The 20,950-nt window shown below is 33.3% G+C and overlaps 5 protein-coding genes across 7 annotated transcripts; 4 read left to right on the top strand and 1 right to left on the bottom strand.

The window, feature by feature from the left end:
- Positions 1 to 190: 190 nt before the first annotated feature.
- On the bottom strand, positions 191 to 4,683 carry LOC111696040 (GDP-fucose transporter 1). 2 transcript variants are annotated; one of them, XM_023465567.1, is made up of 11 exons: positions 4,593 to 4,683; positions 4,374 to 4,499; positions 3,800 to 3,872; positions 3,631 to 3,722; positions 3,084 to 3,217; positions 1,953 to 2,050; positions 1,763 to 1,885; positions 1,595 to 1,666; positions 1,118 to 1,201; positions 888 to 1,031; positions 191 to 301 (listed from the first exon to the last, which is right to left on the bottom strand). In XM_023465567.1, the coding sequence occupies exons 1-11, from the start codon at positions 4,652 to 4,654 to the stop codon at positions 296 to 298; spliced, it is 1,014 nt and encodes a 337-aa protein (XP_023321335.1). In that variant the 5' UTR covers positions 4,655 to 4,683; the 3' UTR covers positions 191 to 295. The 2 variants fall into 2 exon arrangements, with proteins under 2 accessions (XP_023321335.1, XP_023321341.1); XM_023465573.1 differs by having other exon boundaries at positions 912 to 1,031.
- Positions 4,684 to 6,217: 1,534 nt separating this feature from the next.
- Positions 6,218 to 11,888, top strand: LOC111696057 (glucosidase 2 subunit beta). The gene is made up of 11 exons (XM_023465584.1): positions 6,218 to 6,412; positions 6,735 to 6,896; positions 8,617 to 8,758; positions 9,133 to 9,266; positions 9,448 to 9,573; positions 9,641 to 9,889; positions 9,986 to 10,096; positions 10,533 to 10,677; positions 10,766 to 10,944; positions 11,068 to 11,177; positions 11,544 to 11,888. The coding sequence occupies exons 1-11, from the start codon at positions 6,239 to 6,241 to the stop codon at positions 11,614 to 11,616; spliced, it is 1,605 nt and encodes a 534-aa protein (XP_023321352.1). The 5' UTR covers positions 6,218 to 6,238; the 3' UTR covers positions 11,617 to 11,888.
- LOC111696104 (alpha- and gamma-adaptin-binding protein p34-like) lies at positions 11,877 to 13,661 on the top strand. Of its 2 annotated transcripts, none has more exons than XM_023465655.1 (2): positions 11,877 to 12,435; positions 13,447 to 13,661. In XM_023465655.1, the coding sequence occupies exons 1-2, from the start codon at positions 11,898 to 11,900 to the stop codon at positions 13,650 to 13,652; spliced, it is 744 nt and encodes a 247-aa protein (XP_023321423.1). In that variant the 5' UTR covers positions 11,877 to 11,897; the 3' UTR covers positions 13,653 to 13,661. The 2 variants fall into 2 exon arrangements, with proteins under 2 accessions (XP_023321423.1, XP_023321416.1); XM_023465648.1 differs by having other exon boundaries at positions 11,877 to 12,441.
- On the top strand, positions 13,656 to 17,839 carry LOC111696096 (SET domain-containing protein 9-like). The gene is made up of 6 exons (XM_023465636.1): positions 13,656 to 14,012; positions 15,712 to 15,859; positions 16,035 to 16,056; positions 17,166 to 17,237; positions 17,345 to 17,504; positions 17,746 to 17,839. Exons 1-6 carry the CDS (start codon positions 13,676 to 13,678, stop codon positions 17,814 to 17,816), a joined length of 810 nt encoding a protein of 269 aa, XP_023321404.1. The 5' UTR covers positions 13,656 to 13,675; the 3' UTR covers positions 17,817 to 17,839.
- On the top strand, positions 17,810 to 19,683 carry LOC111696089 (mitochondrial genome maintenance exonuclease 1-like). The gene is made up of 3 exons (XM_023465625.1): positions 17,810 to 18,541; positions 18,623 to 18,748; positions 19,388 to 19,683. The coding sequence occupies exons 1-3, from the start codon at positions 17,827 to 17,829 to the stop codon at positions 19,561 to 19,563; spliced, it is 1,017 nt and encodes a 338-aa protein (XP_023321393.1). The 5' UTR covers positions 17,810 to 17,826; the 3' UTR covers positions 19,564 to 19,683.
- The last annotated feature ends 1,267 nt before the right edge of the window (positions 19,684 to 20,950 follow it).

The raw sequence follows: 20,950 nt of genomic DNA, 5'->3' as shown, positions 1-20,950 counted from the left end.
TCCTTGACTGTAGTCATGTTGTGTGTCTGTACCAAAAGAGTGTGTGTAAGGTTTACCGAACTTGTCTGCAAAGCAGTGCCACTGGCTTTCTCATGCCAGACCGGCGCCATTTCCTTTCACTTTATTTCTATTCCCTGGGTGGTTGTTAGTGCGGCATTGAAAGAAGTATTGAACATTATAATTTTTAAAAAAAATTTAAAAACATTTTATTCAACAACTCATCGTGAAAATCACAAACGTCAAATATGTATGTACAAGTATCACAGTGAAGATTTGGTAGATTGTTCTCAACAGATCACACCTAAAACATGAAAATCTAGTTTAATGCTTTGGATTGCAAAATATGTTATAACCGCTTGACCACGTATATTATAGCGATAAAAAATAATAGAGATCTTTATTTTGATACTATCTGCCTCAAAAAGTGAAACAAATCCAAATCTAGCTACCAAACAAATTAGGGGGAATTAAAAACAGCTCTTTGCGATGAAAAATTTAATTGTAAAATATTGTATTGCAATTTTGGTTTTCAGCTAACGAAAACTTTCGCGATTTTTTTTTCTCGAATTTACGGAAACTATGCGGAAATTCGTTGAAGAAAGATATGCGACAATTTCACATTAATCTGTTCCGCGAAAAAAACGAAATTTTTGCGAAACAACAAATGCGAAATTTTACGAAAAAAGCAAAAATGTTCGGATTTTTTATTGAAATCTTTGCGAAAAATGCGATTTTCCCATTTCGTTGGAAACCCTAATTGCAATTACTTGATTATTAGGATTTTTTAATATTTCTCACTGTTCTGCTGCACTGACATCATTCAGTATATTTTACTGCCTGATATGTATCAAATTATATATTTTTTTATGACTAAACTAGCATGCAACCTTATTCTGGATTTCGGAATCCACCTTAGAAGAGTTGGTTTTGAGTGCCTGCGCTATAGCCATCTCCTTTTGTCGAACAAGCGCAAAGGCAGCACTACCCAAGAGCACCACTGCGTTGCTGAACCACCACCAGGCGGATTTAATCTAAAAGATGGTTTTAAACTTTAGCTAATTCTCAATGATGACCCCCCCCCCCCAAAGAAAATAAAACATTGTTATTATTTGTCTACCTCGGAGAACCAGTATGTTGCAAGAACAGTTTGTGCTGCAGCCTTAGCAGTTCCCGAGATATTATGGGTGAGAGGAGAGGTAACCTTAAATAGTTTTGATAATAAGACTGTTGATGAACACAATAGTAAATCATATAAACGAATACATTGACATTAGATATAGTCTTTTTATCTGGCATGGAATAAATCTCGGTCAGTTTCTTAAAAGCCTTTGATCTAGAAATCCATATTTTTGCGTTCTAGGACAAAATCGGAAAGAAAAAAAAGAATAAAACTGGATATAAATTGGAAGATTTGTACAACCCTTTTGATACTTTTAACATAAAAAATCATACATTTTCCACAGTTCAGCATATAAAACCTAAAATTTAAGCATACCTAGCATATTGGTAAACAAATTTTCCAAAAAAGTACATGCATAAGGATGGATACAGATCAAATACATCACTTAAAATTACGCCGATAATATTCCTTTACCTTAATCTGTAAACCAGTGACGTATCCTATAGCAAAGCCAAAAACTCCTCCGATTGTCATCATTATCCAGAACTACATAAAGAAATGTTCTTACGATTTTAAGTACTTTTTGTCTAGTATAATAATGATTTTAAAGAAAATTACTACAAAAGATATTAGATTAGATACCTGGAGACTGGTTTTGTGCTCAAATTGAACGAGAACTGAAAATTCATCAAAGATAAGCATGAGAGGCAGGAAAAGGATACAGGCATTCACATTGTTGTAAAAGGTTAGAGACCAAATATTTCCCTAAACAATTTATTTTATTACTATGTCTGCCGTAGATGATAAATATATATGATCAAGTAAGTCTTACATCAACGACAGGAAGAACTTTCTTTGTGTAGATGGCGAAAAGTGAAACGAAAAGTGAAGCGAGGATTCCGTAAAGAGTTCCGGAGAGGGAGAAGGATCCTAAAATAGATAAAAGATTTAGTGCTAGTCACAAAACTTATGTTCTGAGCAGCCTTTTATTCATGGTTGGAAAAAGCCCATTTTTTTCAAAAAGACCCAGTTGGTTTTATTGTATTTTTTTTGGGGATTTTTTTGGGTTTTTAAAATTAAAAGTAGTTAAAACCTACTGATCTTCATACAAAGTCATTACAATAAGACTATTTAATCAATAGGTAAACTTTATTGTAATGAAAAATAATAATGTTGTTGTGATGATAGGCTATAATCATATATAAATACTCTTCAAATACAATAATATCAACTGCCTTCTTCATCAAATCAAATCAAATCATGAGTGTTAGGGAAAGCTTTAGGCTCCACTCTACAGCCTAGAGTTTCAAGTCCTGACTGAGAGATGGGTTTTCAGCCCGGATATTTTAATGTTTAACCGTTAATGAATCAATTGTTTAAGTTTAGCGAAATAATCCCAGCAACACGACCAAGTTTGAGCCATGCAACCATTTTTAGCTCCCTTTCACTCATGTATGATCATCTATGTGTTAAATATGTATGAGTGAAGGGGAGCCCATAGGGGGAATACTGCAATTTTTTTATGTTATTTCTTTGAATTTCAGACTAGTCCTATTTCCTCACTTGGATACATATTTCTGATTGGGGTGGGGCTACTTGATATTGCTCAAGAAAGAAGACCACTGTTGGATTTGACTGGTCTAAAACCAGAAAACGTCTTGAAGTCAAGAGTGACATGGTTGACTAATTTGATTAATTCAAATTTTTTTTAAATAACTCAATATACGAACAATATTAATTTTCTTAAGATCATTGGTCTTAGGAAATGAATAAGTGTGTCAGTTTTAGTGCTGTAAACTCCTAAAAATCTGTTTAAAAGAGATGTTTTTGTCCCCAGGACATAATCGGGCTGTTACGATCGAATTTCGGAATTTTTCTATTGCGAAAGTTTGGTGTTGTAGGGGGTTTGTATTGATAACTGTTTTTTTATTCTAAAGGTGATAAATGCTCTTCATGGTTTGACCTGCAGCATCCTCTTGATCAACTCCGAGGTAGAATCCACCAACAATGACTCCACAGCATGCAATAGCTGCTAACGATGTTTTCTGTCCGAGGATAAAGAAGGTCATGAGAACATTAAATACCGTTGTTAAACTCCTAAAACAAAATAAAAATATGAAAAAAATCAGGTATTTCGAACGATTTTTAAGATGGTAATTGTACAATACATCTTTGAATAATCTAACTGTATTTTTATCAACCTTTTTTGTCACAATTTAGCCTCTGAGCAACATCAAATTGACACGAATATATTTACTGACTTTTTCATGTTTTAGTCTTTGTTCATAGGTGAAAACTTCTGTTTGATGAATCTTGAGATCAACCATTAATGCGTATCTTGTGTAGATCTACGTAAATTAATTCCTCTAGATATCCCCGGCTGGTTGTACCCCGAGGTTGTGATTTTTTCCTGGCCCTAACAGCGCACGGCGCAATAAATATTATTCTCCTGCCAAATGACATGCATGGATTATTACTAATTTTAAAATTAACTTACAATCAGATACTACCTGCCAATATAATAGAAGGATATTCCAACATGCTTCAAACAAAGATTGTTGAAAGTAATCATACCAACAAATACAATAGAGAGTGGCAAAACCTTAAAGTAAATTTGTTTTAAATTTTATATTGGGATATTTTTTCAATTATTTGTGATGTTGTAAAATAAATACTTACTTGCTTCATTATATTGATATCTAGTGAAAGGTCTGGAAATTCTACTTTATCTGGTATTAAGCGAGCAAGAAATCTAGAAAGTAATAATTGTAACTATTGAGAAAATAGACAGCTTTTAATACTTCATAAAAAATGTTAAAATGAAATTATTTATGAATTGTCACATATTCCAAAGGGGTTTATATTTTGTTGAAAATCTTAGTCCCCTCTTTAAAAATATTTTTTTTTCTCGAATGTTTTTTTTCTTTGGCTGAAAAGGGGAATTTATATAAAAATTGTCAAATAGGGATCAAATTTTGTAAGTTGATGTCAAATTTGTCATCCCAATCTTTGAAAACCATTTCGAGGGGAAATTCTTATTAAAATATATTAATGAAGAGGTGCAAATTAAGCCGACTTAATAATTTTTAAGGAGGATTTTTAAACCACTCAAAGATCCGAATTTAAACATTTTCTAGCTGTGATTTACCAGCGATTTCCCAGGCTAGCTAGGTGAGAAAGTCGCAGCTAAATCGGAACTAGAAAATGTTTAACGAATCCATTAAAGGTTTGGTAAGAAGTCCTGTAAGTCTACCTGAGAACGTAACATGCTGCAACTGTAACAATACACTGGTAACAGGTAACGAATAATGGTGCATCTAATTTCTCTCCTCCGCTCAGCAGGGATTTATTTACAAAAACTAGGGTTATCGACACAAACCTAAATTATTTAGATAGGTTACAGCTAAATCATGTTAATCTTGAAATTAATATTGGAGCAAAAAGTTGATATTAGAATCCAACAATTTCTTACCAATAAACAGAAACTACAATAAATATCTGGACATATCTCTGAATTAATGTCTTTTCTACCATTTTCCCTCTGAAAAAAACGTTATCTCTCATTATCTTTAATTTTAAACTACAAACTTATTTATCTATTATTTGAAATTCTTATATCAGGGAATGGGGTCTATCCAAGACCTCCCTCCTGTCAATTTTGTACATGACCACTTTTTCCCCAGAAATTATTATTTATTTTTGGCTTTGGTTAGGTTAAGACAACTTCTGGGCCGAGCGTTGAGGCAGGGGCCGAGAACTGCGGCTAGGACAGGCTAGGGGGCCGAGCGTCACGGCTAGAACAAGATAGGGAACGCTGTGGCAACATGACCATTTATATCCATGTGTTACATAAGAGATCCATGTACAAAATTAATAGGAGGGGGGGGGGTCCAAAAATCGTTCTCTAAGAAATTACTTGGAAATGAAAAAACTGCTACACCTCAGTATCTTTCATTCTTTCTTCAAGAAATCTGCTAATAAAATAAGTGAATTTCTAGAATTTTGAGGGGGATTAGGATAAAATTTAGAAATTTGGAAAATATCAGGTTATTGTCTAATATTTGCCTGTTTTTATCCCTTTTCCACTCTCATGGAAGCTAGGAAGGGCACGCCCTTCAATAGTTGGGCGTCATTATAAATTGTACAATTCATATTCGATAGATGTTGAGTCTAACTAAGACAGAGTAGACACACAACTAACCTTCACCTGTATTCCTTGTGTGTAAAACACTTGAACATTCAATTGATTTTTGAAACATATGTTCAGAAACAACTACGTCTACTTATGAAGGATCGAATGGATGTTTATACGTTCAACTTAAATTGTAACTAGATGCATGGTAAACAAACAAAACATTCTATTTATTGACGCGCCTGGCCACGTTTGCCACTTAATGTACCAAATTATTAATTTACAGGTATTGGTTTACCAAAATCAAATTCACCTAGATCACTCAGTACACCTGTCTGTTGACAATTTCCAAGCGTATTAGGGGGGGGGGGTTTAAGAGAGAAAAATATTTCTTTTTTCGTTAAATACTTGAATATTGTTTTTGAGAATATGTCAAAAATAAAAAGATACATATATTTTGTATATACTTTATTTAGAACAGAATTCGAATCAATAGATTTTTCAACTAAATTTTAGGAAAGGATATAACTTATGGTTGATTTTGTTTAACTGTTTAGTTTATTAAATAACGATTTCTTTATTGGTTGGATTGTTTGCGACTACAGAGATTCTGATTGGTTAATACAGTTTCTTCATGGTATGGTAACACTACTTTCTACACACACAAATCATACATCAGCTGTATTCTTGTAGTTCACTACTGCAAAAACGTTAATATTGTGAATTCATGGGCGTACGAGGGGGGTTACGCCTTTGATTATGATTGTCAATTTTTACATTTAAGGGGCTCGCTTTAGATGCACATTGCACATAGAAATAAGCGTTAATCAGTCAATCAACTAACTTTTAAAAGATTTACAATACACAAATTTTATGATAACGACAGATAATTGATTGAATTACTTTTAAGAATGGGGCGAAAAGTTTTTCTCTGCACTACTTCTTCTTGATTTTTCTTTAATAATGTATTCAAAATTTCAGATAAAATGTGTCCACTTCTAATCTTTTTGCTTATTTGTAGTGGGGTGGAAAGTATCCGCCCCCGAGGGGTCAGGGTTGAGCTTGCAAGCTTTTACAACCCGGCCGACGAATTTTCTTGTCTAGACGGCAGCGGAACCATCCCATTCATTCAAGTGAACGACGACTACTGTGATTGCGATGTAAAATATTTAGTATTTACATTTATTCTTTATAATTTTACTCTAGAGTCCGATTCTTTCCCATTTGATCAGAGAAGGTCTCCTCTGAGAACGTCCTTATCTAGATAACATGAGACAAAAATTACCAAAATATTATTGTTGTTAGGACGGACTTGAGTCTGACAAGAATCGGGCTCTGCCCTTATATTTGAATAATAAAAAAATAAGTGGTCTAATCTCAGTTGCTTTTTAAGTTTTTTATCGTTTCTTCTAAATAAGTATTCTTTAATAAAACTTGACAAGGAATTAAGCAATAGGTGCTGAGCTTTAAATATTTGCACAGGATGGATCTGATGAGCCTGGAACATCAGCATGTCCTAATGGAAAGTTTTATTGTGATAATAAAGGTCACAATCCTTTATTGATCCCGTCCTCACGTGTAAACGACGGTATCTGTGACTGCTGTGACGGATCTGATGAATGGGAAGCTGGTTCTGCTTGTGAGGTAGGATTATATTTATAGGAATTAAAGGATCAGTAACGTTATGTATATAAAGTACGTTTTCGTATAGTGCACTGTAGATAAGTAACATTTATTAACAAATTCTATGTAGTCAAGGTTTAACCTTTTTCATAAAGAATCATTAAAAAAAGTAGAGATATATTTTTAAGAAAATCGCGACATTCTTATCCATGTCTTTGATTAAACTTACTAAGTCTACTTGCGGTAAGTGTGCTATTGGACGAATTGGACCTGAGCAAATATTGGGGTTGCGCCAAAGTTCTCTCACATAAGTCCAGGGCTGCTTAGCATTGTAGTTACATCTTCAGCGCTGTGGCTTAGTGAGTAACGTCATTAGTTACAGTACTGTGGGCGGGGGTTCAAACCTTAAACCATTGTTCCAAAATTGCAAAATCGCAATCTAGGAATTAACATCTTGCTTGCTCCCAGCATTCCGACCGATGGTATTAAATTACAGTAGTTGTCGGAGGTCATTACGTCGAATGACATAACATGCAAACCTGCCAACACTCAAATCGGCCAGGGTGATGTAATAATTGAGTAGGTTCGATGAAGTATGCGGGGTCCATGAGACAGTTGTGATAAATTTAACTAGTGCGCGAACCTCACCCCTTTCAGTTTGTGGCCAAAAAAAAACTTCACTTATTTCCATATCCTTGTACGGCCCTCTGGAAGAAGAAACTGCAATTTTACCCTGGCAAAGATTCCGAAATTTTATCTTATACAGTCATAATCAGAAGACCCGGAATTAATTGACAGTTAATCAGGCGATTTTACATATATATATATATATATCTGGCGATTTTAAATGCTCAAATAAAGCAGACCACATTTTGGTAATGACAGGACTAAGGGTATTTTGCAGGGGCGGATACAGGATTAAGTGAGGGGGGTGCTAGATTTATTTCAGAACAAAAACATCCTGATTTAGGAACAAATTTTTTTAAGATAGATTTTTTCCTGTTTTGAACTTTAGGTTTTCTTTCCCTTAAGTGCTATTGAGGAGCTATTCTGAAATCTCAGGGGGTGCGAAGGTCCTGCCCCCCCCCCCCCTGTATCCGCCCCTGGTATTTTGTGATAATCGTTTCATCAATCATGTTTGTAAAATTAGATTGTAAAGTCGTGTGATCAATTATAAATTTATTCCGGGTCTTTCTGATTAGGACTAAATGATGGAAGAGCAGATACCAGATAAATTCATAAACACTCCATCTTAAATCCAGGATAAATAAAAGGAATCTGACTCTGGTCTGCAGAATAACTTGGGATTTTACCAAGAATTACCCAAAGTGTTTCCTGTAAGAAATTCACCTACACCCGATCTTATTTACAGAAAATATTGCCATACGAAATGTTACCTACAACAAAGTGTACTTTGCGAAAATGTATAACCTACCCGAAATGTTACTGTAGGAAAATTTACTTTACAGTTTACATAACGTCATATATGGGCCCAAATTAATATTGGGTACATTAGAAATATCAAAACTAGTTTTGTGTTTCTAACCCCCTATTGAGGTCATTACACATTGCATAATAGATTTCCCTAAAAATTATAAAGAGAAATTTGTGTAAACTTATCATCCTAGTTAAATTTTAAAAAATTGTTGGGAAAATAATATTTTCAATTTTCCGCCAATCAAAAAATGCGATCAGAATTTTTTCTATGCTTTCTGCAAAATGATTTAAACATATGATGTAGGATACCTGCCTTGAGCTGGGGCGTGCTGCTCGCGAGGAAGCTGAGGCCCAGGCCAAGATTGCTCTTCAAGGGTTCAGAATAAAGCAGGATATGATCAATGAAGGAAAAGTATTGCAGGATGAAAGGGCTGGAAAGGTGGCAGGTTATATTTCTCAGTTTATTTTAAGATGAAAAATGTTGTCCGGTGTCCATCATTGTTCAAGCGTCCACTTTGGCCCACATAAATTTATTAGAACTATTTAAACTTCTTTATACTACCGCACAGGTCAATCGTTGGAAATGCAGACAGGACAAAGCTGATACATAATAGGCTTAAATAGTAATTTGGGACCCTGTTCTAATAACAGTTAGCGTTTTAATGTTGCTTTTCATGTAGTAATCTTTTTACGACGTAACTGTAAAACTTAAATCAGTTTAGCCGTTTGTTTTTTTCTCTTAAAAGCCAAATTTGTCTATAGAAGCCGGCAGTAAGAGGAGGACGTAAAGTTCCTGATTTCTAGTGTTTACTTAATTTAGACAAGGAGATGATGAAACTTCAACTTGAATCACAAAAGGAGGCGGTCAGGTTAGAGAAGGAGGCTGCCGAGGCTCCGGAAAAAGAAGCTCTAGACTTTTACAGACAATTGGAGGAAGAAGAAAACAAAAAGAAGGTTTGATTGAATTTAGACACAAACAACTTGCTAAGCAATATCTTAAAATTAGATTCATTATTCATTTTAAGAAGCAAAGCCCACCACAAGAATTAAAATTCTCAAAAGATTAAAAAATAATCAAGACTTAAAATAAAAAATATATAATTTAAGAGATTATTGCATATTTGTTTGTGTTCAGGAAGAAGAAGATAAAAAAAAGAAGGACGAGGAAGCAGAACAGTACTTCCTTGCTCTGGATTTAGATAAGGACGGATATATCTCCAGGGTGGAGCTTCAGACAAGGACAGGGCTGGATACTAATAAGGTGACTGTTTAAAGAAAAGAGCTATTTATCTTTAAACTATTTTATTTATTTAAAATTTTAAATCAAGGATGGGGAGGTTAGCGAAGACGAGGTCAATTTCTTCCTAGCTGGTCACGAACAGTTTGATCTGGAAATTTTCAAAACCACAGGCTTTACCCTCCTTAAACCTTATCTGGACCTGGAGCAGCAAAACTCCGAACCCGAATCTGCTTCCAACACGGAAAGTTCTGATGATACAGAAAGTGTTTCCGTCCCTACCCCTGAAGATCCCCAGGTCTACGATCCATGGAGAGCAAATCAAGCGAAAGAAGAAGAGGTAACATTAAACATTATAGATTTAAATATATCAGATACTACGAATGTTTACAAAATTAATTGTTACAATTATAATGATTTATATTTATGATCCTAGGGTATTGAAGCAGGAGAAGATGAATATGATGATGATGAGGATGACAAAGATGACGTAGATTATGATATATCAGATTCTCCCCCTGCTGACTCATCTACGCACAAACCTCAGGTACTACAAACCTTATGTACTAACAGATGTAGAGATATTTATTTACAAGGGATGAAGCGACTACGTAATCGTTTACATTAATGACTCCCTGGAGCTGTAGTTTTGTCTTCTTTTTTTTGCCAAGTGCCAAATCTTAAATAGTTTATCATTGAAGTATAAGAAAGTCTAAGAATATCTAAAAATTGAGGTATTTTATTTAAGAAAACAGTTTAAATTTAACTTTCAGATTGCCATATTTCAAGAGTTTCGGTAACGTAAAAGTCTCATTCTTTGTGTGTAACTCTGTATGAATTTCTAAAATTTCTCTCCCAAAACAAAAAAAAAATCACTCGGTGGGGATATACAATATATATAAAATATAGTTTACCCCCTACCCCCCTCATATTTATTTTTGCTAACTATTGTGTATGAATAATTTAACGTTGATACCAAATAGGTGGAGGATAAATACGATGAGAAAACACGAGGACTAATAGCTGCAGCTGAAGAGATCAGAAAGAAATACCAAGATGTTGAGAGACAACTCAACGATATTGACAGAGATATTAAAAATATTAAGGAAGTGATGGAGAAGGACTTTGGTAAGTTTTTATTCATGATTTTTATAAATTTTTATTCTCTGATAAATTGACATTTTTCTCTTATGATATTTATTTTGGTTTGTTTCAGGTTATGAAAACGAGTTTGTAGTTCTCTCTGGTCAATGTTTTGAATACACAGATAACGAATACGTTTACAAAATGTGTCCTTTTGACTCCGCCTCTCAGCGGAGCAAAAACGGAGGAGGAGAAACGCGTCTTGGGAGCTGGGGAGAGTGGTTGGGTTCTCAAGAGAATAGATACACTCAGGTCATTTGGGGTTTTAAATACATTTAACTTAAAAATTAACAATTTAAACGAGTTAAACTTTATACAAATAAATTGAATATTAAGCACAAAAATCTGATGTAAAAATATGAATTTTACTCTAAGATGAAGTTTACTGGCGGAGCACAGTGTTGGAACGGACCTCAGCGTTCAGCAACTATTATTCTTCATTGTGGGACCGAGAATCAACTTACTGCGGTCTCAGAACCAAACAGGTCATATTAAAAAATACTGATTAACAATTTAACACACACAAATAGAGACGAAAGTACACATTGCAGGGTTTAGAACGCAGAATACGGGGTTTAGAATACAGATGATTGGGTTTAGAATAGAATACAGATAACACAATTTTACAAAAAGTGATTATATGGTTAAGTATACAGATTTCGGAATTTAAAACATAGATTACAGGGTTCAGAATACATATTATTAGGTTTTATTTACAAATAAGACATACTTGCTATAGAATGTAGATCATAGTGTTTAGAATACAGATGGTAGGGTTCAGACTACAGGTTATTAGGTTATTTTTAACAGACTTGCTCTTTATGTTTCGGTATCTAATTATCTCTTTGTAGATGCGAGTATGAGATGCACTTTGTAACCCCGGCAGCTTGCCATAATCCATCTTCTACTCATGACGAACTATAGATCCGAAACTACACCACCCTAGCTAAAGAAAAAGTTTTCATTTCTTACTACTTCTCAGCAAAGCATGAGCTCTAGATCTTACTATTTATCAGCAAAGCACCAGCTTGAGATTTTGCTTTTTTTGTATTAATTTTTCATGTCCAGCACGTAACTTTTTTTTAAATGAAAATTCACTAGATAGATTAGTCTTAATTGCATCTCAAGATTGTGATAATTTATTTTTAAATTTATTTATTGCAAATGCAATATCTTTAATCCTTAATAATATTTCAGAGATAAAGATGAATACTATCCCTCACTGCAGTTTGATAAATCTTACCTCTGCTCCTTCTTCATGGATTTTGGACCTTATTTTGCACCCAGAACAGTCGCCCGAGCAACAGAATACAATCCCGTTTAAAATTCAAACCAAGTACTTCAATGCTGATATTCATTTGAATCATTTTCATTACTCGGAACACTGGGAGACTGAAGATTCGGAGAAATTCAATAGAACCGAAGCCCTTCTCCTATATTGTGAGGGAACAAAGGAAAGTTTTGCGAAAGCTGAAAAGGTTTGGGAGAAAATGAAAGAGTTTTCACCTCCTGTATGTTTGTGTATCATAGATTCCACGAGAGAAGAAGTAGAACAGGAACATGAAATATCTCGAACTGGAATATTGTCCTGGTGTTTAAACAACCAGTTTGAACTGATAGAGTGTGACGAGGAGATTGATGAATGCGGAGAGATAGAAGATAAGGTTGGAAAAGATAGAATCCTGGAAGCTCTTAAATCTCACACTTGGAGTAACATGGAGTTGATCGAGAACTCTAAATCTGGTACAGGTTTCAAGTTATTTAAAATTTGAATTATAAGAATTTGAAATTTTAAGCTCCTTGTTAGATTCAAAACATATCTTAATCTGCTTAGAATCTGGTATAAAACAGTATTTTATTCCCTTGTCAAATATACCTTTATTTTTTATGAAACTTGAGACCTTGGGAAGGAAACTTTTTTCTACTTCCCTAAGAGAAATGACGTCACAATGTTTTTATGCCATCTAGAGCCAAATACCAAATTTACTTTTATTTAAATGTAGATAGAGAAGAAGAGTTTGTTACGGCAAGATTTGTTCAATTATTTTTGTTAATGGCAATTAAACGGAGAAGATTATTCGTTTTATTGTACTGTATAGTATATATATTTATCATTTATATTTGTCTAAAGCAAAATTACATTAAACAATATAAAAGTTTACAAACTAATACTCTTTTCTCTGGATATCGCATTTTAAAATTGACAGGGTTTGCCAAAAAGGTGCAATACAAGACTTTTAGCATGNTACCAGTAGGAAATAGAAGTTTGCCAAGGAATTTTTGCTCTTCTTGAAATATATTTGGAATTTCAGTTTCACCAATAGTAAAGTTTATTCTGCTAGGTACACCTGATCTGATGGAAAATGATCTACATTTTGCTGGTTTTAATCTCATTCCCATACTTTCAATCTTGGATTTTATTTCATTTTGAATTTTTTGATGTTTTCTCAGATCTGTTGTTATCAGGCAAAAATCGTCAGCATAGTGCAGAGTAATAATTTTCTCTTCATTCAGATTAAATCCACAATCATTCTTACTCTGTAGAAATTGTATAGAATTGTACTGTATAGTATATATATATAAAAACTATTGATATGAGTATTTATTAACTTAAAAATTGTGAGCTAATCGTTGATACATCAACATATCACAATAGCACCAGGATCGTAGAAATTATGTATCTTGTAAACACTGAGCTCGATATTTTCATGAAATATTGGTTTAAAGACTGTTTTAAATATGTTTCTTTTGCAGGTGCTGAGGATGAGAAACCGAAGCCTAACTTAGAAGCAAATATGGATTCATTTGAAAGCCTGTTTGCTCAATTGGCGAGTATGAAGGAGAAGTCTTCTAACCTGTCACCGGCTGATCGCAAGCTCTATGCAGAACAGGTTGCGATGTCGTTCTACGCAGCAATGGGGAGCAGTGATGACGAATTTGACGATGTAAACGATGTATAATGTTTTAGAGTTTAAAATGAACTATGAATGGCTTCATACCCTGGGTTAGAGAATCTTGGAATATCTATAAGTATCGGTTTGTTCCCTGGATTGCTCTAAATATCAATGAAAAGACCAGTAAAGTTATAAAAAAAAATGAACTGGTTCCGGAGGTAGATCTGCTCAGGTCTCTGCAGAGCTGTTTACAATCTTTCCATCAGTATACGTCTCTCAGAGATGATTTATCCCTTTACGAGGATCTTTATGTGAGAAACCAAAAGGTTTTACTCCAATCTCTTGGATTTTCGATTGTTCGTAGCAAAAGTTTAATCCCTGGAGCAGGAAAAGGTGTGTTAATTCTAAAAGGAGCAGCTTCTAGAGGTGACTCATTAATTTCTTATTTGGAAATTATTAATTACATTATTAATCAAAAACTACATGAATTAATTTTGTCCTAATTCTTAAATAATTCAAATTTTTTATTATGATTAATTGTTATAACTGAAATTTTTCTAATTTAATGTTTAGGCAATATTTAAAAAAAAAACTAGCTACAAATTATGAAATTTAGTTCGAAAAAAAATGAAAGAAAGACGATGAAAATTTGTCCACTGATTACAGATGATTATCTACTAAAATATACCTTGTTTATTTTATGTATTTTTATCATTATCACAGTTGCAGAAAACCCCGTTTTTTCTTTTTTCTTTTTGAAATGTTAATGCATTGTATCATCAATTATTCAGCTGTATGAAAGTAATTGCAAAAACACATTTTGAAGATTAAAACATAAGGGATAAATGTTAGAGTTTTAAATAATTATTTTATTATTTTCTGTGCCTAAAGCCTTAGATTTAATGTGCAATTACTGTGTAATTCGTTGATTACTTTAGGAAAGTACTCCTTTTTTAAAGGCCGTGATTTAAAAAGGCATTATATTCAAATATCCGTTTCTCTTTTTAAAAAAAATATTACTTCTTTTTAACCTACTTTATTTTACATACAATATTTACTACTTACAATTGTATAATGTATATTTGAAATAAGAGACTTGGTTGGTTATTTTGAAAAAAAGTTTAAGGAATAAAGGGAACATTGTGCCACTGAAAGGTTATCCTGAACGTGTACTCCCCTTACAGTTTCACAAACAATGCTTGTTCAATTATAGTACATTCAAATCCAGTTTACTGGCGAGGACTGAAAAATGGATAACAATTCCCCTTTTTAACCTGGAAGAGTTCTCATTTTGATTCTTGAGAGAATTCTGTTCATATATACAGCTTGTGATCGATAAGTTTTTTTTGGAAAGTTCACCACACCTATGCCGGATATATAAGGAGCGTTCTCCCGATAGAAAACCAGCTTCATTGTCACAGCAAGAAACTTTTCAGAATGGTCTTAAACTTGATCTGTCATAGTGTGTTTTAGACCCTTTCAGAGCGATCTAAAGAAAATTGAGATTTAATTGAATGTATGAAGGGCTTTTGAGAATTTTTCTGGTTTTGATTTACATTTGAGACTATAATCATTGTCATCCCCTTGGTTCTATGTTAAGTCAGAGACTTCGGGACTAATTTAGCGCAGAACTTTGTCATTGTCATATCTTGCTTTGCATTTGTTTACAATGTAAAAGCACATTTCAAACTATCTCAGAAATATACTTCAAGAAGCCCTGCTAATAAGGGTTGAACTATTTTCATATTTTTCGACCATATTGGGGAGTCTTAGTGGTCTTTTCCCGCCCAGACATGAATCCATAAAATATTTATGTTTTCTCTCTTAACCCCATTAACATATATAGTGAAAATAAGTAGAAAAATGTAGAGCTGAGACTTCTAGAAGTAGCCCTAAAAAAAGTTTTATCAAGACTTATTCATCACACCTCGTATGTTTGTTTAATTCAATGTTCTTTTTACTCAAAAGATCATTTTAAAGATATTCTTATAAAAACGCACATTCATCACTTTTAGATTTTAGATTCATTCCAAATTGACTATTGCTTATGATTATGAATTGATTAAATAATCATAATTCATCAAAACCTTAAATATTCAGTAGTTATTTGTTGTTAAATTTTCAGGAAGCATAGTTTGTCTTTACCCCGGAGTTGTATACCAACCTTACCAACCCATTCTTATTCAATCTATTCGGAACCAGTTCCTATTCCGGTGTGCTGATGGAGTTTTAGTGGATGGGAAGGATAAATCTATTTCAAGATCTATTTACAGGTCAAGTAGACAAATTGACGATTCGGATAAGGCCCATTTTTAAGTTATTTTATTAAATAAATTTTAAATGGGTGTCGTTTACATTTTCCAATAGATTTTGCGGATGGAGTGATATTCTGGAAAATGTTACCAATTTTTTTGACATTTAAAACTTATTCTAATTTCTTTTGTTTAGATCGTGTGCAGGCAGAGATCAGGTATTTTTTAAATTAAATTTCTTTCACGGGATTTATTAAAGTTTTCTGGTAAACTGTGTTGAATGTTTGAATTACAAAGCGCAAAATTAAAATTTAAAAAAATAGCAGTTTGTTTCTAATCTATATGCTAGCTCAAAACATGTTTTTACTCAAAAAAATATGAATAGAGGGCAAATTTTTGGTTTTGAAATTTTTCAATAACAAAATTAAAGTTTTCGCTGTTATTTATATTTTCAGTATTGAATTTCCTTACAATAAAAACTAATACAAATCTTTTAATTCAGATCGCTATAAAACTTCCCTAGCTAATTTTTCTTATTATTTTTTGCGGGAAAATATTTAGTTTTAAAGATAATTTCAGATGACATATGAAGATTAAACATTTTTACATAAACATCAGTTTTGGGAACGAAGTGGGTGTTCAAAAATGTGCTTAGTTACTTTAGTCATAGTTTCACTTCACATAATTCGATTCTCATAAGTTTCACTTCTCATAGTCACATTTGTCATAGGTTACGCTTAGTTATATACGATAAGTTTCATTATTAAAAGTCATAACTTTCATTGGATTCACTTATCATAAGTTTTATTTCTTATAGACAAAACAAATTAAATTTCCCAAGGGAAAATCTAAACTTGTGGATGTAAATGGTTTTATATATTACAGAAACGCCTCCAGTACTTCAACCAAATACTGGCTGTGTTCAAGAAGTGGATATAAAGGTCGTATTTCTACTAGGATGTCGATTTCCCACCATTCACACAAGTAACTCTCCACAATATTTGCTGGTTTCGATGGTTAAAAAGATTATGAAAAATGTAAACATCGAGAAAATGGCGCAAAAAAAGTATAAGAAATGTATCTTATTTGTCTATAAGAGTGGACCTTATGAGAACTTTGACTGAGAATTGAAACTTATGAGTTGTGTAATTTATGAGCATCAAGAGAGTTTTATCAGGGATACAAACTTGAGAATACAGAGATTTATGATAAGTGTAACTGATGAGAAATAAACAAGTATTTATTAGAAATGAAATTATGAGAACTAAATTTATGTAATTTTAACTGGGGCTACTTTTGAAATTTTTTTTCAAAATTGATCTTTCAGATTGGTTTAATTAGAGTGTGTGACACAAGCTGGCTTACTCCACGTCCTGTGAATCCTCTCAACGTTGGACAGGAAATTATTTTATCATTAATACGTGTCAGAAACTGTCGACTAATAAATTTTAAAAAATTACTTTTTAAATTAATTTTCGTGCTTTTTAATTAATTTTTGGATTTTAGTTTGTGAATAACGAAAGCAAGCAGTTTCCGGCAAACGTTGCATATTTGGAGTTAAACCTGCCCTCGACCTTTCCTCTTCAGCTTCGCAAATTCATCCCAAATATTAACTTTGACAGTATATCCCTGGACGGAGAAAGAGAGCTTCGAATAATTGCTTTAGGTATTCAAATGTAACTAATGACACTAGTTAAACTACATACTAAAATTCTGTATAGGTTAATTTAACCAACCAGATTCTGGTATGTATATGTATAGTATTTATTTCACTCTCTAGGCTACTTTTTTCTTCTATAATTTAGTCCTGGTTACTATATACCTTTTAGTATTAGTTTTTTAAGTTAATTTACCACTTAGTTGAGCAATTATGAATTGGAATATAATTGAGAGGTAATATTTTTCAGTGGCACTACGTGATATTGTAGCCGGAGAAGAACTGTTCTCTTCATATTTTACTCTCATCTCTGACAGTTAGACATCACGAGATGTTTCGTTGCAGTCTGAGAAAGAATAAGTTTCCAGTATTTGAACTAAACCGACAGACATCTTCTAAATTCTCTGAAGTCAAAACCAAAAGGATACCTCAGAAATCACACAATCAAATATCACAGCTGCAATTTGGGCCTCTCCTTCGCTCAAAATCACTGAAGCGTAAATCTAAATTACCCCCTATATGTTTGTCACAATCAGATGAGAGTAGAGATTTCTGGCTGTCAACAGTCAAAGTCACATCCCTACCTGAACAACTAACATTAACCTCATCTTCAGCAGAGTTGAACCTGACTTCAAATGATGTTAAGAAGCGCACCATGAAGGATACTCCGGAGAACCCATCCGAACATATCCTACAAATACCCTTCCAGAGACAGGAGGATAGGGCCTATCCTAGCGTGAGCAGAATTCTTCGGGAAACTATGAGCGAAGAAAATCGTCGAGTTTTGGAAATCTGGGAGCAAAAAATGGTCCTTAAACTAGGCCAGGACGGATTCAACCAACATAAACAGGCAACGTTCTCCAGGGGCAAAGCAATTCACTCCTGGATAGAAAAATATTTTCTTTATAGAAGGTCTACAGACACTAGTTTCATCCAAGATGATGTTACACTGAGACACATTTCCTCCATTTCTCCACTCCTGAAAACTATTAGCGATGTCAAGGTTCTAGAGTCGGCTACATTTCATCCGGATCTGAAATACTGTGGTAACATTTTTTCACATTTCATATAAAAACAAACTAGAAAGTTCCGCTCGAAACTTTAAACGAAATGGTCAATATTTTCAGGAATAATTGATTGTGTTGCACGCATTGGCAATACTGTTTGTCTGATAGATTGGAAGACGAGTGAGAAAGCAAAACCAAGTATTGAATCCTTGTACGACAGTCCATTGCAAGTTGTAGCTTACCTAGGTATGATAAACTAATGTTTTTCATATAAATTTTGATGTGTTGAATTCAAGATAGAAAGCTAATCTTCCTTATTTTTTAAATCCAAGAGCTGAGAACTTTAGAATGAGATATCCTTAATCCTGATTACTTAATCTGAACAATGGACACACTTTTTATTTTCTTCTTAAAACGTTCTTTCTTGGATACAGTAGAGAAAAATCAAAAACCGGGTTTTTTAAATTAGAGAGTTCCTACCGTTTCTGTATATAATCTTAAATGGTGCGCAAAATTTCAAATTTATCGGCTTCATATACGCGACTCTTATTGGTTGAATTTTATACACTTTTCAGGATACAAGTACAAGATTAGGTTAGTCTCGATATTAAGAAAAAGAGAGGATCACGCATTAATCTCGATATCCACCATTCTAAAGTTTTCAGCTCAGATTACATATATTTCACTTGTCTATTTTAAAATTTGTTTGTAAAATTTAGACACATTTTTGCGGACGCAAAGGGATTTTAAAAGTGGATTCCAGCTGATGACTCACCGGCTAGAAACTCATTCCGTTAATTTTAGAACGTTTCTGCTTTGGCTTTATCTGGAGCGGGAACATGTGTCTGCTCATCATATACTTAAAAATTACTAATCCTTTTTTAGGAGCCCTTAACGCAGACCCTGAATACCTTAGGATTGGACGAATACAAGAAGGAGTCGTGATAGTAATTTATAACTCGGGATACCCTGCAGTTCTCCACAGAATTAATCCTGAACTTGTCTCTCAACTCTGGAAAGTTTGGTTAGAGCGACTCAAAACCTATCAAAACCTTGCTTAAACAATAATGATAAAGTTATATCCTTCTAGCAATGGTATTTTCTTTACATGTAGTGAATATTAAACAATCTAGAATATCTAGAAATTAACCGAATAAATGTTTTTTTTTATATTTACTGTACTAAACTCTAATTGTATTTATGTAAGAAAGGGCAAAAGGGAAATGAAAGAAATGTTTTCTTGATTCGGAATAAAAAATTCTGTTTACATAATTTTTCATTTATACTGTTAAAAGAAAATTTATGATATAATTGTGAATTCAAATATCAAATAGAGGATTAGTAGAGAATATCGATGCTCTATATTTATGGTTTGAAAAGAGAATTAGGAAGATAAGAAGGGGACTGATGGTAGAATAAATTAAATGAATACGGATATAGAATTTAATGTGATTTATTTATGGATATGTGAGAGAATAATAGTTGATGCATGTGGACTATGAAGTTCACTAGAGGGAAACTAATTCTTTACTAGAACATACAAGGTGTCCAACGAAACATAACAGAAGCAAGGCGAATTGAAAGTTGTTTGATCCTTTAAATGATTTTCGACATTTATTCGTAAACCTTATTTTAGAATTTGAAATCTGATCGAAATTCTCAATATCTCTGGTAATATTGACAGCTCAAAAAAGGCAGACCACATTTTGGAAAGGCCAGGACTAGGAGATTTTTGTGGTTATTTATTCAAGAATCAAACATGTGAAAATAGGTTTTCGACTGAATGTCACTAATAAATTCAAACTTTTTATTGCTTCTGTCATGTATTGTGTGACATCCTTTACATCTTGGTGAGATCTTAAAATTTTATTAGCCAGGGTAAAATTAAATTTGTATCAACTGAGCCTAAGAAGCTCCATTTTCTGCTTGGTATTGCCTTTAACCCAACCTTAGAAAACGTTGAATGATAAGTTCAGAAGTGTTACGGATTAAGTCTGCAAGGGTGTAGGTGTAGTAAGATCAATAAAATTGTGAAACAGGAAGACAACATTTACAGTTGATGTTGATATAAAGCAAATGGGTTTACCAGATGCTTTAAAAACTAGAGTCTAATAGTCTTCATCTTATTTCTGGGTACCACTGCAGTAAATCTTGTTTGGATTTTACACGAACCTTAATTTATAACGAGGAAAATCCTATTGGATGTCTTTGTTAGATTTAGCTATTTTACCACTTCTTAATAAATGAATATAAATAATGGTATCAGAAATAAGTTTAAACACGATGTTTTCATCTTGAAAATGTTTACTTGATATGTCACATTAGAGAAAATGGGCTCAAAATGATTATCAGATTCTTTGCTTACTGATTTGGTGTTCTGTTTAAGACCAAACAAAAAGTTAACACTCGTTAGTATCATGATAGTCATACGATTCATACAAACCTTTA

This window comes from Eurytemora carolleeae, unplaced genomic scaffold, assembly GCF_000591075.1.
Source record: "Eurytemora carolleeae unplaced genomic scaffold, Eaff_2.0 scaffold11, whole genome shotgun sequence".
In the NCBI taxonomy this organism is placed as follows: Eukaryota; Metazoa; Arthropoda; class Copepoda; order Calanoida; family Temoridae; genus Eurytemora; species Eurytemora carolleeae.
Note: the sequence above shows the minus strand (reverse complement) of the source record. Positions and strands in the feature narration are given on the sequence as shown.

Bases quoted from the DNA above. Each gene is read 5' to 3' on its own strand.
- LOC111696040 (XM_023465567.1), bottom strand. From the start codon at position 4,654: ATGGTAGAAAAGACATTAATTCAGAGATATGTCCAGATATTTATTGTA. The intron at 1,886-1,952 runs GTAAGACTTACT...TAAATTGTTTAG, and splicing joins AAGTTCTTCCTGTCGTTGAT to GGAAATATTTGGTCTCTAAC. The intron at 1,032-1,117 runs GTAGACAAATAA...ACCATCTTTTAG, and splicing joins CAACATACTGGTTCTCCGAG to ATTAAATCCGCCTGGTGGTG.
- LOC111696057 (XM_023465584.1), top strand. From the start codon at position 6,239: ATGTGTCCACTTCTAATCTTTTTGCTTATTTGTAGTGGGGTGGAAAGT. The intron at 6,413-6,734 runs GTAAAATATTTA...ATATTTGCACAG, and splicing joins ACGACTACTGTGATTGCGAT to GATGGATCTGATGAGCCTGG. The intron at 9,574-9,640 runs GTGACTGTTTAA...TTTTAAATCAAG, and splicing joins CAGGGCTGGATACTAATAAG to GATGGGGAGGTTAGCGAAGA.
- LOC111696104 (XM_023465648.1), top strand. From the start codon at position 11,898: ATGAATACTATCCCTCACTGCAGTTTGATAAATCTTACCTCTGCTCCT. The intron at 12,442-13,446 runs GTTTCAAGTTAT...TTTCTTTTGCAG, and splicing joins GAACTCTAAATCTGGTACAG to GTGCTGAGGATGAGAAACCG.
- LOC111696096 (XM_023465636.1), top strand. From the start codon at position 13,676: ATGAATGGCTTCATACCCTGGGTTAGAGAATCTTGGAATATCTATAAG. The intron at 17,238-17,344 runs GAAATTATTTTA...TTTGGATTTTAG, and splicing joins ATCCTCTCAACGTTGGACAG to TTTGTGAATAACGAAAGCAA. The intron at 17,505-17,745 runs GTATTCAAATGT...AATATTTTTCAG, and splicing joins GCTTCGAATAATTGCTTTAG to TGGCACTACGTGATATTGTA.
- LOC111696089 (XM_023465625.1), top strand. From the start codon at position 17,827: ATGTTTCGTTGCAGTCTGAGAAAGAATAAGTTTCCAGTATTTGAACTA. The intron at 18,542-18,622 runs GTAACATTTTTT...CAATATTTTCAG, and splicing joins TCCGGATCTGAAATACTGTG to GAATAATTGATTGTGTTGCA. The intron at 18,749-19,387 runs GTATGATAAACT...ATCCTTTTTTAG, and splicing joins GCAAGTTGTAGCTTACCTAG to GAGCCCTTAACGCAGACCCT.